Source organism: Pelophylax lessonae (genome assembly GCF_965119305.1).
Source record: "Pelophylax lessonae genome assembly, chromosome: 7".
NCBI lineage: Eukaryota > Metazoa > Chordata > Amphibia > Anura > Ranidae > Pelophylax > Pelophylax lessonae.
This window is the reverse complement of record NC_138774.1, coordinates 122971430-122990751: the sequence shown is the minus strand read 5'-3', so window position 1 is coordinate 122990751 and position 19322 is coordinate 122971430. Positions and strand designations below refer to the sequence as shown.

At 41.3% G+C, this 19322-nt stretch overlaps 1 protein-coding gene across 1 annotated transcript in view; it reads right to left on the bottom strand.

Moving 5' to 3' along the window:
- SLC9A6 (solute carrier family 9 member A6) overlaps positions 1-19322 on the bottom strand; it is a 170887-nt gene that overhangs the window by 110244 nt on the left and 41321 nt on the right. Inside the window, exon 2 of the mRNA XM_082263490.1 lies at positions 8422-8621. Within this exon, the coding sequence (XP_082119616.1) occupies positions 8422-8621 (200 nt within the window). The remainder of the gene's footprint in view (positions 1-8421; positions 8622-19322) is intronic.

Sequence of the window (19322 nt, the reverse complement as noted above, 5' to 3'; positions counted from 1 at the left end):
AAACCTGACTGAACGCTCGATGGCAGGCTGGGAAGCCACTGGCCCACAACCTGCGACCAGGGGGGGCCAGCCCGAGACCCAGCCCGCACGATCCTCTTCATCAGAAGAACTAACTAATGCTGAAAAAATAAACAGCTAAGATAGAGAAAAACACTCAAATAAAATCAAAAAGAAGATAAAGGCTGAGACAAAAAAGCCCCAGCACAGAAACAGCCTGCTACTCCTGATAGCTAGACAATGAAACTGAGGTATGGATACAGGAAGCAGGAGGGTATTGACTGAGGGGACCACCCCCTGGGGGGTGGGATATGCTAAAAGCTTTAATATTGACATATTCTGTTGCCTAGCTACTCCTACGGAGCAAAGGTCAATTACCCCATTGTGACGAATATGGAGAGGCGGCGACTGTCGGAGGACGTAAGAGAAATATAATTTCAATGACAACTTTGTGTAAAAAAGAAAAAAAAATTTTTTATCATTTTTTAAATACCTGTGACAATAAAATTAAATATTCAATGGACTCAACATGCCTCTCAGGACATTCCTTAGGATGTCTACTTTCCAAAAAGTGGTAATTCGGGGGGGGGGGGGGGGGGTTTCGTACTGCACTGCCATTTTAGCACTTTAAGAAATGAGATAGGCAGTCAGAAAGTAAAAGCTGCATAAATTCCAGTATTTACACCATAGTTTGTAGATGCTATAACTTTTGCGCAAACCAACAAAAATACGCTTATTGAGATTTTTTTTGTCAAAGACATGTAACTAAATACATTTTGGCCAAAATATATGGCAAAAATTGAGTATATTGGATACAAAGTAGAAAATGTCATTTTTTTCTCAAAATTTTCGCTATTTTTCTATTAATATCGCAAAAAATAAAAAGCGCAGATGTGATCAAATACCACCAAAGGAAAGCTCTGTTTGTGGGGAACAAAAAGACATACATTTTGTTTGGGTACAGCATTGCATGACCGTGCAATTGTCAGTTAGTTAAATTCACGCAGTGCCAAGTTGAAAAAAGTGGCCTGGTCATTAACCACTTGCCGACCGCCGCACGACTATCTACGTCGGCGGTCAGCCCCTCACAGGCAAAACTAACATAGGGCTACGTTGCTTGCTTGTGAGGGTCTAGGGAGCGAGCGCGCGCCGCCGGAGGCGCGCTCCCGCTCCCGCGTGGTCACGGACCCCCCCGCGCGTGTGACCAGCGGACCCGATGTCCGCCGGCCACTCGGCGATCGGCGGGGGAGAGGGAGAAAGTCAGGCAGCTTGTGTAAACAAGCGACCTGTCATTCTCCTCACTGTAAAGACACTGATCACATGGATCTACTATGTAGATCCATTGATCAGTGTCCTTACAGCTCAAGCCACAGCCAATCACAGTAGAAAGCACGCCCCTAGGGACACACACAGCCCCTCCCTCCCAAATAAAGTTAACCCCTTCACTACCAGTGTATTTTTACAGTAACAGTGCATATATATAGCACTGATTACTGTAGAAATGTCACTGGTAACCCCAAAAGTGTCAAAAATGTCAGTCAAGGGTCCGATCTGTCCGCCGCAATGTCGCAGTACCGCAAAAAAAAAAAATCGCAGATCGCCGCCATTACGCGTTAAAAAAAAAAAAACAACAAAAATGACAAAAATCTTTCCCTTTGTTAGTAAACGCGATAACTTTTGCGCAAACCAATCAAAATACGCTTTTTGCGATTTTTTTACCAAACATAGGTAGCATAAAACAAATTGGCCGAAAATGTTCAAAAAAATTTGATTTTTACTTTTTTTTTGGGGGGAATTTCATATAAAAAAATTTGAAAAATATTGCTATTTTTGCAAAATTGACGCTCTTTTTTTGTTTATAGTGCGTGATCAAAACAAAAAAAAAAAAAAAAAAAAATAATCGCACAGGTGATCAAATACCACCAAAAGAAAGCTCTGTTTGTGGGAAAAAAAGGACGCCAAATTCGTTTAGGTACTGCGTCGCACGACCGCGCAATTGTCCGTTAAAGTCACGCAGTGCCGAATCGCAAAATACCCCCTGGTCGGAATGGGGGTAAAATCTTCCGGGGCTTAAGTGGTTAAGGGGGAAAATCCTCTGGTCTGAAAGTGGTTAAAGAGAAAGTAAATTTCCATCTTTAAGCTTTACCTATAGGTAAGCCTATATTAGGGCTTACCTATAGGTAGTGTAAATATCTCCTAAACATGCACCGTTAGGAGATATTTTCTAAGCTAGCAGCCAGTTACGTCACTGGCGCATGCGTGCTGAAGGAACGGCCACCTGTGCCGTTTCTGCAGAGCAGTGTGCTGTGACTGGCATCTCCTGCGCATGTGAGGTCATCGCGGCTTTGGCCAGTCACAGAGCCAGAGCCGCGAACCCGGAAGGAAGACCGGGTAGAGATGGACGCTGCCTTCAGCGATGGCACCGCATCGCTGGAACGCTTAGTTTTCAGGTAAGTTTAGCCTAATGGGCTAGTCTTTCTCCCAGTCTGTAACTCTTACTACTTCCTTGTTCCCTTCTCTTCAGTTTTGTACCATCTAAGCCAGGGATCTTCAAAAACTTTGGCCCTCCAGTTGTTCAGGAACTACAATTCCCATCATGCCTAGTCATGTCTGTGAATGTCAGAGTTTTACAATGTCTCATGGGATGTGTAGTTCTGCAACAGCTGGAGGGCCGTAGTTTGAGGATCCTTGATCTAAGCAATGCTAATCTTTCAAATTGAGCATGGCCCTATTCACCTATTCATTACATTCTTAAAAGGCAACCGTACACACTCTAACGGCTAAATAATATATTGATATGAGAAATTTTGTACAACACTTCATTATGATGCTTATTGAACATCTTGCCCTAGTGGGCCTACTTTTTGGACTCTCAGGAATATGTACTCTTCAAATGCATATTGAATCATCCCTGCGCAGGCTTGAAACAAGGTGTGATTGTTTGTTGCGATACGCCCTGTATCTTGTATTGGTTACCTCTGTGATTGCCTAATTCCGTCAATAAACCTTTCTGTACCAGAGAAACACTGGTTTAGCATACCTGTAGGGATGAGTATCACAACTAAAATGCAATACTTCACATTAAAACCACACACGTGCTATAAAAACAAACATTTGATTAACCCATTTGCTGCCAGGCCCTGTGCTCCACTTTTAAACTTAGCTCGCCAGGTCATTTTTGCAATTTTTCCATTGCTTTTTTATTTTTCCCTTACAGCTTTCAGAGTTTATTAAAGACCCCCCCACCCCAAACCACATATTTTCTGAAAGCACACAACCAGAACAATACAAATAAGGTGCTACTGATTTTTAGGGCACAATGATATTTGCGCAAATGTTTATTAAATCAATACACTAAAATCATTATTAGCAGATAAAAACACAGCCCATTTTACAAAATTCCTACTAAATATAAAAGCTAAACTGTATTAAGTTAATAAATAACCACTATATGTAAATTTTAAATTTCATCTTTTTGTGAAATCATCAAAATCGAACATACGCAAAAATGGAAATATCCAAATTTCTCTAAAAATCTAGAAGTTTTCATTGTTCCCTTATAGCTTTCAGAGTTTAACACCCCCCAAAACCATATATTTTCTGAAAGCACATGACCTGTAGAATTAAAAGAAGGTTCTACTGATTTTAACGCACTGCGATATTTGCGCAAATGTTTATCAGACCAATATATTTGCTAAAAATTCTCTAAAATTATTTATAGCAGATATAAACAAAGCAAATTTTACAAAACTTCTGCTAAATTCCTACTAAATATGAAAGCTTAACCTTTATTGAGCTAATAACAAATATTTGTAATTTTTTAATTACGCTTTTTTGCCAAATGGTGAAAACTGAACGTACGCAAAAATGTAAATAACCACATTTCTCTACAAATCTGAAGGTTTTCATTGTTCCCTTACAGCTTTCAGAGTTTTTTAAAGACCCCCCCCCCCCCCCAAACCATATATTTTCTGAAAGCATAGGACCAGTACAATAAAAAGGTGCTACTGATTTTTAAAGGCCCCATGATGTTTCCGCAAATATATACCAAAGCAATATTTTCGCTAAAAATATACTAAAAACATTTTTAGCAGATATAAAAAACACAGCAAATGTTACGAAATTCCTACTAAATATAAAAGCTCAACCTGTTTTGAGTTAATAAATAACAAATATTTGTAAATTTGAAATTGCACCTTTTTTCGAAATGGTGAAAACTGAATGTACACAAAACTATAAATAACCAAATTTCTATAAAAATCTGAAGGTTTCCATTTTCTCACTTCCAGCTTTCAGAGTTTTTAAAAGACCCCCCCTGGCAAAGGGCCAGTAGAATAAATGGAAGGTGCTACTGATTTTTAAGGCCTCAAAATATTTGCGCAAATGTTTACTAAAACAATATTTTCACAAAAAATGCACTAAAATCATTATTAGCATATACAAAGACAGCAAATTTTACAAAATCCCTGCTAAGTTCCTTCTAAAAATAAAATCTAAAACCTCTAGAGTGAATAATTAACAAATATATTTTTAAATTGCGCCTTTTTGAGGAATAGTGAAAATCGGACGTATGCAAAAATCTCTCTAAAAATCTTGAAGTTTTCTTTTTTCGCTTACAGTTTTCAGAGTTTGTAACCCCCCCCCCCCCCCCAACCATATTTTTTCTGAAAGTACATGGCCAGTAGGAAAAAAAAGAAGGTGATACCGATTTTTATGGCATTTGCGCAAATGTTCATCAAACCAATATTTTCACTAAAAATACACTAAAATCATTATTTGGATGGATTTATACATGACAAAATGTACAAAATTCCTTCTAAATTCCTACTAAATATAAAAAGTTAAACCTATATTAAGTTAATAAATAACAAATATTTGTTCATTTTAAATTGCACCTTTTTGTGAAATGGTTCAAACTTTTTACACAAGCAGACCAATCGGGTCTGCCTATCCAATTTTCAGGCAAGCTCAATTGAACCAGCCATTGTTTTAAATGGAGAGGCTGATGTAAATGGACATGTCCGTTTATAACCGCCTGCATCCGATCCCATCTGGTCCACTAAAAAACAGACGGACGGACGGGATTCCATTCCCCATCCATCTAGCAGATCAGATGGAAATGGACAGGCAGTCCGTTTCCATCCGACTGCCCCATAGAGAACAGCATGCTGTAGGTGTTGGATCTGCATTAGCAGAGCCGACGCGGGTCTGTCATCCAACTTTCTCAGGGGGGGGATCAGCAGACAGATCTGCTTGACATAGTCCACTCCATGTTTTTTTTTTTTTTTTACAATTATATTTTTTTTTTATTTTTTTTTTTGGGGGGGGGGGTCTTTGGTGAGATATCAAAAGTCTAAACAGACTGGGCGTACAAGACAACCCCCCTAATTTTCAAGTTAAAAACAGGTTTTGGGCTATACTCGCCGTATAAGAATACCCCCCTTCCGAGGCAAGGCAACACCATTGAACACCCTATTAATCTCCAAAGTACCATAAGTACCGTAAATGTAATCTCTCATATATCTCCAAGGTACCGTAAATAAGTGTTACCGGTACACGTAATCTCTCAAGGCGCTGGCTGTCTTTGCGGGAATCCTGTACCGGTATATGTACCGTAGCTTAGGCTACACACAGTATCTCCAGGGTACCGTAGTTACCAGTAAGTATTAGATGTAGAAGGTATACATGCTGAAGACGTATTCATTACGAAACGTGTACGGCGTGCCGCGTCACTTCCGGTTGTTGAATCGAGAACGAGGCTTGGACTGCATCGCGCTCCACACTCGTACCTATGCTTACACATCTGCCTTCTATGTGAGTACCTCTCTATTTTATGCACCAAATAAACCTGTTGAGACGTTATTACGCTATGTGCCCTGTCTATCTGTTGTCCCTTATGGCTGTGAGATTTTTCTGGTGGACATCTCGGACTATCCCCGGCCCATAGGAGATCATTAGGACCCACTGCTATCCTAGGGACACCCGCAGTTAGGACCGCCGAGACTACTTCCAGGACCTACCGACCCAGGAGGAGGGGAGATACTGAGATCCTTTGATCATTATACACCCGCCTTATACCCCTGTGTGGGGTGGGTGCTTCTGGTGAGTGAGTTTTTCTACCAGAAGGGATCACCTAGCACCTCACCGCCCAGCACGGGGTCACTCCTTTAAATTTATACTTTCGGTAGTGTGTTTTCCACCTGACCATCCACCTTTGCTTGTTTTTTGGATACTTTTCACATTATACATAGCCATTGGACTCTAGAGACTTCACTATATCGGACTGCTGAATTTTTTGCTGCACACCAGTGCCTATCTGGACTGTGTTTATATATATATATATATATCCATACCCTCTACATCCTAGAGTTAATTGGCTTTTTATTAGCACTTATATCATACTGTTCGATACAGTTGGGAATTTTGCACGTGCACGATAGCACTTTATCTGATAAGCACTTTATTTGATAAGCACTTTATCTGATTAATATCTCATTTATGATTCACTTTAAGTGTGCACTTAATATGTTGTGATATTTCAATATTTGCACTTGTCACTTTATTGCGTTACTACCTCATATGTTTTCATTGCACATATATTTCTAATTTACTCAAGGCAGCGCCAACACCCGTCTTTCATTCAAGTATTAGATGTAATCTCTCAAAGTGCTGGCTGTCTGTGCTCTATTAATCTCCAAGGTTCCATAAGTACTGTAAATGTATTCTCTCATATATCTCCAAGGTACTGTAAGTATTAGATGTAATCTCTCAAAGCGCTGGCTGTCTGTGCGGGAATACTGTACCGGTATATGTACAGTAGCTTCAGCTACATACAGTATACTGTGCTGAGCCAATCGCGGTGAGCGATGTATTCTATTATTAAATGCAAAGCCTGCTCAGATTGTCAGAGAGACGGGCTGATGTTAATCTCTCTGACTCCGCCAATCTGAGCAGGCTTTGCATTCAATACTAGAATACATCGCTCAACGTGATTGGTTCAGCGCGGTTTACTGTACATATACCAGTACAGGATTCCCGCACAAACAGCCAGTGCCTTAAGAGATTACATCTACCGGTATACTTACGGTTCCTTGGAGATATATGAGGGATAACATTTACGGTACCTTGGAGATTAATAGGGCACAGACAGCCAGCGCTTTGAAAGATTACACCCACTTACTTACCTTGGAGATTTTTATACTCTGCATATAAGATGATCCCCCCCCCCCCCCCCATATTTTTGTGGGATTTATTTGAGGTTAAAAAGTCGTCTTATACGCCGGAAAGTACAATATATATATTTTGGATTTTTTTTCTTTTTTTAGGGGGTGGTCGCTGTTGAGATATTAGAGGTCTAAACAGACTCTCATAGCTCTTTTTTTTTTGAGACAGAAAGGGACCTTTCTCTGTAGCACTTTAGATGAATGAATATGGAGTCTGTATAGAGACTGTATGGACCTGGCAGTAAAAGGCTCAAAACTGTATTTCAACACATCAGACATAAAACTTTACATTTTAATATTTTGAAAAAACACAGTATACTCACACAGCTAGTATAAATTTCCTTGAAAAATACATTATCAGCAGTAATAATAAAAAATATTAAAGGTTCATTTTTTTATTGTTAAAATAACAAACATGTTCTACCTAAAATGGTTATGCGCAGAGCAGCCCTGATCCTCCTCTGGCTCCTCTACCCCCCATTGAGTGCCTTTTGCTATGGGGGGCACTCGTGTGAGCTCGCTAACAAGTCCTGCTCTGTGTGTCCATAAGACACACAGATCAAGGCTAGACCCTGCCCGCTGCTTCGTCACTGCCTATGACTGACAGTGGCTCCCGCTGCTGCATCTGAGCAAGAGAGCTGAGAGCCTTGGCTCTCGTGCACACCAGTGAATTCATATTAGTCTCGAGTATGTATTTAGGTGGGCTGCCGGGGAATCTGCATGCAGGTTTTTTTAATTTTGCATAGAATGCAGTAAGGTAGAAAACCTTCAGCCTCTACAACTGTTTAGTTCTATTTTCACATTTCTACAACTTGACAAACATGTATACTAATAAATATATTACCTTTATCTAGACTGAAGAATGTCAGTGTATTCATCTATATATCTATAGCTCGACATTAACGGGTAAAATATGTAACTAGGTTACTATTCTAGACAAAATCAGACATCTTTAAACAGGTTGCAGCCAGACAGATCCTGTCTGCGGTGCCTACGAACCTAATCATATGGGAAAACAAGGTTGTAAAACAAGGATTAGAACAACTGGCCTACTACATAAAATTAAATTTGATATTAATACTGCAGAATGTATAGCGACTAACCAGTTTTTACATGTGAAGTGTGGGCTGCAAAAGGCTCATTGATATGTCCACACAGGAAAGGGAAAATTATAATGTACCCACCATCCAGTCAGTCTCACCTTCCGCAACATTTCATTGTCCTGGACGTTGTTCAGCTCCTGAGAGCTGATCTCCCCTTTCAGGGTGTACTCGTAGAACTTGCCGCTCACGTTCACTACCAGTGTGGCTGGGCTCATTTGCTGCTCACAGCTCATGGTTACATTGTTGACATCACTAGGAACATGGACACCATATCGTAGCACCACTCCAACAATGAGGCCTAGAAATCAAGAAGCTTGATAAATACAAGCAGCATACTTTATAAACATACCACCATAGACACAGACTGAGGCAGTGTGGCTACCATTTTCACTTAAAGATGGATCTAAACACAGATGTTATTTCAATGCTAGAATAACAGCCTACAGGATGGATGGATGGATGGATGGATGGATGGATGGATAAGTAAAGAGTGAGAGAGGCTGAGATAGTTGCTTTTTCCACAGAATAGACAGATTGGCTGATCCTCCTCTTCAGCATTGAAGTCACAAGATGCCCAGTTTTGCTTCCTTTTACTGAGTTCTTGCTGACAAATGTCATATTAGAACTCCACAATGGTAGCAACATACAGAAATTGTGCACTGGTGCATTTTAATGCTGCCATATAAAGCTGCAATGGAGGATAGGTGCAAATATCAATTTCAATGGGGCCAAATCCAAGTATGGCACATGTATGAACTGGCATCACAAGCTTTTGGGGGTAGAAATATACCTATTGAATGTTAGAGGAATAAATCATATTCATGCAGCATCAGATAAAAAGCCAGTCATGTATATCTAAATGGCATGGGCACTTAAAAAGGCATTTCACATGCTAATCAACTTCTGCATATATACAGTAGACTAACTGGTACCATACCACTTTCAAATGGATTATCCTCTCTTTTTTTTTTTTTTGTTAAAAAAAAATTGTTAAAACCCCCAAATATATTTTATATATATATATATATATATATATATATATATATATATATATACACACACACATACATATATACATATATACATACATACACACACACACATACACACACACAGTATCTCACAAAAGCGAGTACATCTCTCACATTTTTGTAAATAATTTTATTATATCTTTTCATGTGACAATACTGATGACACTTTGCTACAATGTAAAGTAGTGAGTGTACAGCTTGTATAAATTTGCTGTCCCCTCAAAATAAGTCAAAACAAACCCATTAGTGTCTAAACCGCTGGCAACAAAAGTGAGTACACCCCCTAAGTGAACATGGTCAAATTGGGAACAATTAGCCATTTTCACTCCCAGGTGTCATGCGACTGGTTAGTGTTACAAGGTCTCAGGTGTGAATGGGGAACAGGTGTTTTATATTTGGAGTTAATCGCTCTCACTCTCTCATACTGGTCACTGGAAGTTCAATATGGCATCTCAAGGCAAAGAACTCTCTGGGGATCTGAAAAAAAAAAAAAAAAAAGGAATGGTTGCTCTACATAAAGATGGCCTAGGCTATAAGAAGATTGCCAAGACCCTGAAACTGAGCTGCAGCACGGTGGCCAAGACCATACAGCAGTTTAACAGGACAGGTTCAATTCAGAACAGGCATCGCCATTGTCAACCAAAGAAGTTGAGTGCACGTGCTCAGCCTCAGCATTGCTACAGAGGTTGAAGGGGTGGGGGGTCAGCCCGTCAGTGCTCAGATCATACGCCGCACACTGCATCAAAATTGATCTGCATGGCCGTCGTCCCAAAAAGAAAGCCTCTTCTAAAAGGAGATGCACAAGAAAGCCCGCAAACAGTTTACTGAAGAAAAGCAGACTAAGGACATGGATTACTGGAATCATGTCCTGTGGTCCGATGAGACCAAGATAAACTTATTTGGTTCACATGGTGTCAAGTGTGTGTGGCGGCAACCAGGTGAGGGGTACAAAGACAAGTGTGTCTTGCCTACAGTCAAGCATGGTGGTGGGAGTGTCATGGTCTGGGGCTGCATCAGTGCTGCCGGCAAAGGGGAGCTACAGTTCATTGAGGGAACTATGAATGCCAACATGTACTGTGACATAATGAAGCAGAGCATGATCCCCTCCCTTCAGAGACTGGGCCGCATGGCAGTATTCCAACATGATAATGATCCCAAACACACCTCCAAGACGACCACTGCCTTGCTAAAGAAGCTGAGGCTAAAGGTAAAGGACTGGCCAAGCATGTCTCCAGACCCAAACCCTATTGAGCATCTGTGGGGCATCCTCAAACTGAAGGTGGAGGAGCGCAAGGTGTCTAACATCCACCAGCTCGATGATTTCATCATGGCGGAGCGGAAGAGGACTCCAGTGGTATCCTGTGAAGCTCTGCTGCACTCCATGCCCAAGAGGGTTAAGGCAGTGCTGGAAAATAATGGTGGCTACACAAAATATTGACACTTTGGGCTCAATTTGGACATGTTCACTTGGGGATGTACTCACTTTTGTTGCCAGCGATTTAGACATTCATGGCTGTGTGTTGAATTTTTGTTGAGGGGACAGCAAATTTACAGTTATACAAGCTGTACACTCACTACTTTACATTGTAGCAAAGTGTAATTTCTTCACTGTTATATGAAAAGATATAATAAAATATTTACAAAGGCCCTGGAGAATAAAATTATGGGTTTTGCAGTTTTTTTTTTTTCATTTTACGGTATTTGCACAGCAGTTTTTTAAATGCAATTTTTGGGAAAAAATTTTTTTTTTGAATTTTAATGCACACAAACACACTATAATACCCAATTTTTAGTTAATGTTCTGCCAATACCCAACATGTCACACTTTCAAAATTGCACATGCTCGTGGAATGGAGCAAAACTACAGTATTTAAAAATCTCTATAGGCGATGCTTTAAAAGCCTTTCCAGGTTACCAGTTTAGAGTTACACACAAGAGGTCTGGTGCTAGAATGTAATGTACGAAGTAAAGGTTATGCTGTGGTTTACGGTTTGGCCGCAGGCTTAGATCTTGTGCTTACCAGATGTCCAACGTACCAAAAACCAGCACTCAGGACTTTACCCAACTCTGCACACAATTTGGTGGGAACAGATAATACTGAAAGCCATGAACTTTGTTGCATTAATGCATTTTGCCTGTGTTGAAAAATACAGCAAAATGCTGAGAAAGCAACTGGTGACAAAGGCCCATGGTGACACTACAGTAAATAATCAAGGAAACCGCACAACTCCTAAAACATGCTTGGCTGCAATATTCAGCCAATATGTTAAAATTATAGGTATGTATCTGGGGAAGAAACAATGCTCTCTATTCGCTGGCTCATATGAGGCTGGCACAGTGTTTATAATGATTTAATAAAATAATGTCTGGTGAATGCACAAATTGAGTATTACTGCATTTCTGGTGACATAGTGGATGCATTTTTACACTGAGAATCACTATTAAAAAAGTGTATTCTTTTATTTAGACGAGTTTGGGACTTTTTGGATAATTGTAGACGACCAGCACTTTAGAACTGTTTCATTGCATGTTACAGGCGGTCCCCGGGTTATGAACAAGAGGTTTGTTCTTAAATTGAATTTGTTTGCAAGTCAGAATAGGTAAATTTTCTAAGTGTAGCCCCAACCAAAATAATATTTTTTAAGTTTTGTGGATAACATAGGGTAGGGTTAACACCACTGTGCCATTTGTTTTGCTCTCTGTACCCCTGTTCAGAAGATTTCACCTCACATTCTGTCTCTATGACAAATGGATTTAGAAAATGTTGGGCTGTTGTGGAAACAAGGATTGGTGATGAAGCGTTAGTGGAGACACATTTTTCCCATGACAACTCTTACAGGAGCAAATTTCCCTTCCTAGGGGGGAGATTTCTCCTCAATTCCCGTTGTCTCTCTCCGTTTGTAAGTAGGAGTCGTTTGTAAGTTGGATGTTTGTAACCCGGGGACCTCCTGTATATGGTTTCTGTATATTGTTGTATACTGTATGGATTGATGCACTTTAATGTTTCAGTAATTGATGCACTTTATTATTTTATTTCTATAATTTTCTGATGCACTCTATATTGAAGCACTGCACGTTGTTTTGATTTATTTTAGGTTGCTGTGTCACCTTTTTGTGCGAGTTGCTATTGCCTCTGAGCGCGCACTTGTGTTTTTTTCATTTGAAACAGTGTTTATAATATGAAGAAAATTGTGTAGGAAGCGCTAACTCACTTGGGAGCAGCAACTAGGGATCCCTTGGACTGGGAAATGTGTATACTAGTGCGCTACCCTGAATGTACATAAAAAGTGAAATGTCTCAATAACACATGATTCCTATCTTTCATAAAGGCAGGATAAAGTGACAAGTGCTAAAATTAGCAATAATGAAAAATATTAATAGTGTTCCTGCTTTCTTTTCAGAATGATAACCGGTATGTATACATTAAAACACATAAAATGAACAAAGCATATTATTTGGTGCATGAATAAAGTGCACAGTGCTTAAGTGCAAACACTTTTCAAGTAGAAGTGAGATGAACTCAATATAAAAGTGCACACAATAACCAAAATTAAGAAAAGTGCACAGTGCTATGTGCAAACAATATAATGAACTTAGTGAAAAAAGTGAAAAAAATCAGTGATAGCAAAAATATCACCAGCGTCCCAACTCCACTCAGAATGGGATTCAAACTTTATATTCAGCGACATAAAGTGCATATAAAAATGATTCCAAAAGTCTTGTTAGTATACAGTCCTTGGAGAGTAGAGGTGGTAATCCAAAGTTAAATGGTGCTGCAATGCAATCTCACAGTGCATGGCAGCTTACCAGACTCAGCTTGTAGTCAGCCAGGTATATAAGCAAAGGATTCCGCTCTCTCTCCTCTGGGACACTCACACTCTTAGTCAAACCAGCGCCTCATAAGGATGTGTTAAGAGTAATACAAAACACGGACAGAAATAAATCTCTCTAAGGCCTTCAACTCCTCTTCCACAGTACTCGACAACCAGGGCTGGAGTGGGACTAATTTTCAGCCCTGGAGTTTCATGCCTTAGACCGGCCCACTTTAGTTCACGACTGACTATATTAAAATAATGTAATTAAAACCTCAGAATATAAGTTTGCAATGGCGCACTGTTTTCTACAGCCTTGTAATTCATTGTATTTTTCAAAAAATATCATCATTTCCAATTCAGTGCAAATACAGTAGCCTTCTCCGCCATGGATTCCCCCAGATCCTTCCCCCCCAGTATGTATGATGCATGCATATTCTTAGCCCCCAAGTGCATAACTTTACATTTATCAACATTAAACCTCATTTGTCACATAGTTTTTTTTAAATGTACAAAAATATTGGCCAAAGCCGATATTCAATGGCCAAAATATCGGTATCGGCAATAAAAAAACGATATCGGTCGATCACTAATTCATAGTGCTGCCAAAGCAGCCTATTCCATGTTTTAGCTTAGTATTAAAAATGAGATGAAACATTGCAGTGATATAAAGTGGGGAACTTTTGTAATCTGTTCTCCGGCTATAGCTCAAATAAAACCTCTACCCTGTACAAATTTCTAGAGAAATACACAGACATGCAACGATGTAGAATCCACAGATCATATTCAGTTTGGTGAAAGGCGACGGTTACATTCGGTCATGTATGGTCTATGTGCATTTGTTCAAGGACCTCAAAAGCACCTAAGCAGCGTCCATTGGAGGATTTTCAAATTTTGCTTCTTTAAAACTACCAAACCCTGCAACTGTGCTACAGTCAGAAATTAATTTACTTCACCTTAATCTGAATTTTATGTATTTCTAAGAATTATGCAAAAATCTAAGATTCATGCAAGCTCCCACATGGAATGCATGCTTCTTGTTACTTGTTCCTGTACTGTGCAGTTGTCTCAGGGAAACCAAAATGAATGATGGCAACAAGACCTTACAACTCTGGGGCAATATCTCCTTCTTCAAGGCCATCCTTCACCTCACCCTCCATAAAATGCTAGTTAAAACTGCAAAAAAAAAAAATATCCCCTAAATACCTGTAGGGAAAAAAAAAAAAAAAAAAATTAGCCAATTTACTTACCTTTCCCCCAGCTTCCTCCAGAGGTAGCTAATCAAGGAGGACATCATCTCCTTCAATTGAGGAATTTAAACCCTCTTCCGCTATGAATGCTGGGCCCCTGCTTGTGTGTGCCTGATGTCACTGGTTGCTAGATACCAGGCGGATAGCAACCAGTTCAGGAATCACACAGTGTGCGTTAAATTCTGGGACACTGCTTTGTCCTGGAATAAAACTGCCTTCACTGTCATGCTACATGACAACCCCCCAGATGTTGCGCCCGGTGCGGCCGAACCCCCTGCACCCAGTGCCGAGACAAGGTCATTCAGTGCCCAGGGCAAACATGGCAAGCTGTGCTCCCCACCCCATCTATAGATAAGGTTAATGATGGTAGAAGGTTTGTTTCAGGCAGTAGGGAGGCGATACAACGGCTCCTTACCTCCTGTCAAATGCTCTCTGAAGAGCAATCTGCATGATGGTTGCTTTTCAGAGACTAAAACACGTGTGAACAAGCCCTTAATTATTTATTTTTTACAAATGTTTTACATTATTTATATTGTTTTGAGAATTTATATGTACAGTGTATATATATATACTTTTTACATTTTTAACTGCCCTGTTGGGGGGCTTTTATGAAATGTCAGGGCTCTAAACAGACCCCAGATGTTTCACTTTTGAGACACCATGTAGTTTGGTGCATGTGTTAGCAAATGTGTGGGGTGCCATTACCAATAAATGGCACTGTCGCACGTCTACTAATGGACGATTTGTTTCTGTGTGTGTGTCAGGAAAGCCACAATCTTGTGACTGACATTCAAAGGTGAGAACTTTGCCTTATAGTGGGGTCACACCGGTGCACTGCAGTTTGGTCACAGTGTGATTGTGTGTGCTTTTTACCTGGATTTTAGGTGCACTTCTATTGAATTCTATTACACAGTGCGTTTTCTGAAACCGCATCAAAGATGCAACATGCAGGACTTTGATGTACTTTCATGAAAATGCACTTTGTAATAGAAATTCAATAGAAGTCCACCTAAATCCAGGTAAAACGCACACACAATCACACTGTGACCAAACCGCAGTGCACAGGTTATTAGGGATAGGTATAGGGAGGGATCGGTATAGGGGGGATAGGTATGGGGGGGTAGGTATGGGGGGGATAAGGTATAGGGGGATAGGTAAAGTTGTTAATGAAGAGCAGAGTGCAGAGTGAAGGACTGTAGAGAAAGTGCTAATGCTGCATTTTAGGACAGGACTGGGTCAGCTAAATGGCTGCTTAGATAGCCCAGAGTTGGGACCAGAGGCTGCAGGACATGCAGTGCAGATTTATGGAGTGGAAAGCTGAAAGAAGATGGTGAAGGGTTAATGTGAACAGGACAGGAGAGAGGAGCAGAAGACTCAGTGCTGACTTACTATTGTGCAGGGAAGGTAAAGAGACGACATGCTGCGGACAAAGTGAAAGTAAACAACGAGGAAGATTCAAGTGACCTGGCCCGGGAAGAACAAGCTGACAGGGGGGAGGGGAGCTTGTAAAGAGTAGAGTGATAAACAGCAGAAGAAGAGATAAGGCAGAGGTGAAGTGGATGGAACGGACAAGTCCCGGGATCATACATTGTACAGTGACAGGAGGGAGAATGATATTCACCCCTGTCAGGCAGGAGAAGGCAGAAGCTCCCAGTGCGTCCCCCCTTCATCACACATATGGACACGTCCAGGGCAGATGATACTTGTAACTTTCGGCAGAACACCGGCCCTGCCTGCACCCCAAATGGACCAACCCACCTGGAATTTTCCAGATGCTCCCTATTAGCCAATCCGGGCCTGTCGGCAACCATATGAATAAAGAAAAGGCTGGATAGTGCATTATCTTTAAAAAAAACGTTATTAAAAGAAAGGGATTGCACTTACATCATAAACAAATCAATCCAGCATGTATCCTGCGTGGCCGCCTGCAGTGCGGACCGTGCTGATGTGACCACGCGGCTTCTTCCTCCTCCACCCGACGCACGTTTCTCCTGAATAGGCATCAACTGGGACGCCTGTTCAGGAGACACCAAGTTGGGACGCCAAGCGTCCCAATTCCACTCCCATTCTGAGTGGAGTTGGGGCGCTTGTGATATTTTTGCTGTCACTGATTTTTTTTCACTTTTTTCACTAAGCTCATTATATTGTTTGCACATAGCACTGTGCACTTTTCTTAATTTTGGTTATTGTGTGCACTTTTATATTGAGTTTTCATCTCACTTATACTTGAAAAGTATTTACACTTAAGCACTGTGCACGTTATTCACGCACCAAATGATATGCTTTGTTCATTATATGGGTTTTAAATGTATACATACCTGTTATTCTGAAAAGAGAGCAGGAACACTAATAATATTTTTCATTATTGTTAATTTTAGCACTTGTCACTTTATCCTGCCTTTATGAAAGGTAGAATTCAGTGTTTATAATACCCTGGAACTCCTGAGCTGAATTTCTTGCAAGTGCAGACAAAGTGTACGAATGCTGATTTACGTCTGTACAATATCAATCCACTACAGTGTAGTTTTGGGTTTCCCTCTGCACTAAATGTAGTATAATGGAGAACTACAGAAATGGTGACTGTGAAGATAGAAGCAATTGTCACACCACTTAAGAAAAAAAAAATCACATGTTGGGAATGGAAAAAATAACTGCATTTATGTACAAAGTAACCTCGCAGATGGGAGAAAGTGGAAAAACAAATTCCACCAAGACAACACCGTTCCACACTTGAAAAAGGACAGTGAAACTTGCTGTCACCAGGTATAGCCATGGAAAATAGGACTTGGCTTCTACTGACTGACTGATGATAGATCAAGACCTTATCTGCAGACAAAAATACTAAAGCTTCAACCCAACGGGCGAAAATTAAATTCTAGTTTTAGAAACCTCACAAGAGAATCTATATTTAGTTTGCTACATCCGCTATGACGCCAGACTGACTTCCCAGCAGGGTTTCTGGCTGCAGTTGTCTAAGCTGAGAGTGTCTGTTACACTCTCTTTCACACTGCCCAAAGCCAGCACTAACAGTCCCCCCACACACGCAAACTGGAAAGAGGGCTTGATCGTCTCTTCTTCTTTTCACCCCTACCCCTCTGTGTCTACCCATACTCCAATCCCTGCCGCTGTGCCTCAGAAAAGGGAAGTGGGGGCTGGAAATTTGAAGCCGCAGATACATCTGGATGCGAGGTGCTGGCTGCTGAGTGAGCTCACCATCCAACCCTATCTGTGACTGAAGTCTTACACTAAGGTAAATCAGAGTTCCCCCTGTGCATCAGAGTTCCCACAGTTCCCCCAGTGCATTAGAGTTCCGCCAGTGCATCAGAGTTCTCCCAGTGCATCAGAGTTCCCAGAGTTCTCCCAGTGCATCAGAGTTCTCCCAGTGCATCAGAGTTCTCCCAGTGCATCAGAGTTCCCAGAGTTCTCCCAGTGCATCAGAGTTCCCAGGGAACTCTGCCGACTACGGGCTAAAAGGGGAACTCTGCAGACTTGCATGTCTCCCCTGTGCTCCACTGAATGTAGAGCAATGCACATCGCACTGCATTACATTCTTTCCCTGCCTTGATGGCCGGAGAAACTGTCTTTGGGGACCTGGAGTGACGCTGCACGGCACATGTCACTTCTGGACCAACAACTAGAAGGGGGAAGAGAGACTACGTGTGTCCGCTCTCCCCTCTACCTGGCGGCACCTGCTATGCCAGTCCTGGGTTTGTAGATGGGCAAGTGGAGCCCGGGATACATAGCGGTGGTGGGGGGGCGCACAGGGTGTAAGGAGCATTCGGGTGGCTGCCCAGGCGCCAGGACGAAACTTCTGGGGTTTGTCAAGGCCTGGTACCAACAGTTCCACCTAGTGAAAGTGGAGCATTGACTCATGGGGATCATAGTGCACGAGAAGTTAATTTCCATTTGGAATGAAAAATATGCCCAATTCATAAAAGTATGGGAACCATGGCTTACACAAAATGCTGATTGCACCTAAAAAATTCTTTGCGTTCAACTTGAGGACGCTCATAAGCCTCCTGATGTGGTTACATGGTGGTCTTCCCTGCCTTCCCCGCTCCCTCTTCTTCGCTTTCTTCTCGCTCTTTTCTCACTTACTGTGGTCTTGTTTTTTTGTTTTTTTTCTTTACTTTGGGCTTTTATAGGCTTTAAAGCGGTAGTATATACTCTTTTATTTGACTTTTACATACAGGTAAGTCTATAATAAGGCTTACCTGTAGGTACAATATCTCCTAAACCTGCACGGTTTAGTAGATATTCAACCTGCATGCAGCCGCTGACATCAGCGGCGCATGCGCTCTGAAGGTCCGGCGGACCTTCACAGCTCCTTGCCGGAAAGTGAAATCGTGGCTCCGGCCACTCACAGCGCCGGAGCTGCCGAACCCGGAAGAGATGCCCAGGGAACATGACGGCGCCCTCAGCGTTCTCCAGACGACCGTGTCGGGGCTTCGTTCTAAGGTAAGTATTTCATAATGAGCTAGTATGCGATGCATACTAGCTCATTATGTCTTTGTCCTGCAGGGTTTTTTTTTTTGTTTTGTTTTTCTTGAGGATACAACCGCTTTAAGTCTCCAGTTTGTTTGGAGGGCAATTACTGCTCCCTCCGTATGCAGTGGCCCCAACTCATCACAAGGTGCAGACCCAGCAAGTTCAACTGTTGCCCTATAGAGCTGTCTGAAGCTTGGCTGTGAGGCCTATACGAACTTTCCTGTCAGTAGCCGTTCTGTGATGTGCTGCTCTTGCTATTTATGACCCAGTGGCCTGTATTGTATTGTATTGTGTTAACGGATTTGTTTTCTCACTACTTTTTTTGCACCGAGATCTTGTGCTGTATGTTATTTTTGAAAACTTGCAATTATGAGAAAACTTAGAGGAGCCAGGAGGACATTTCTGAATTTGACATTTT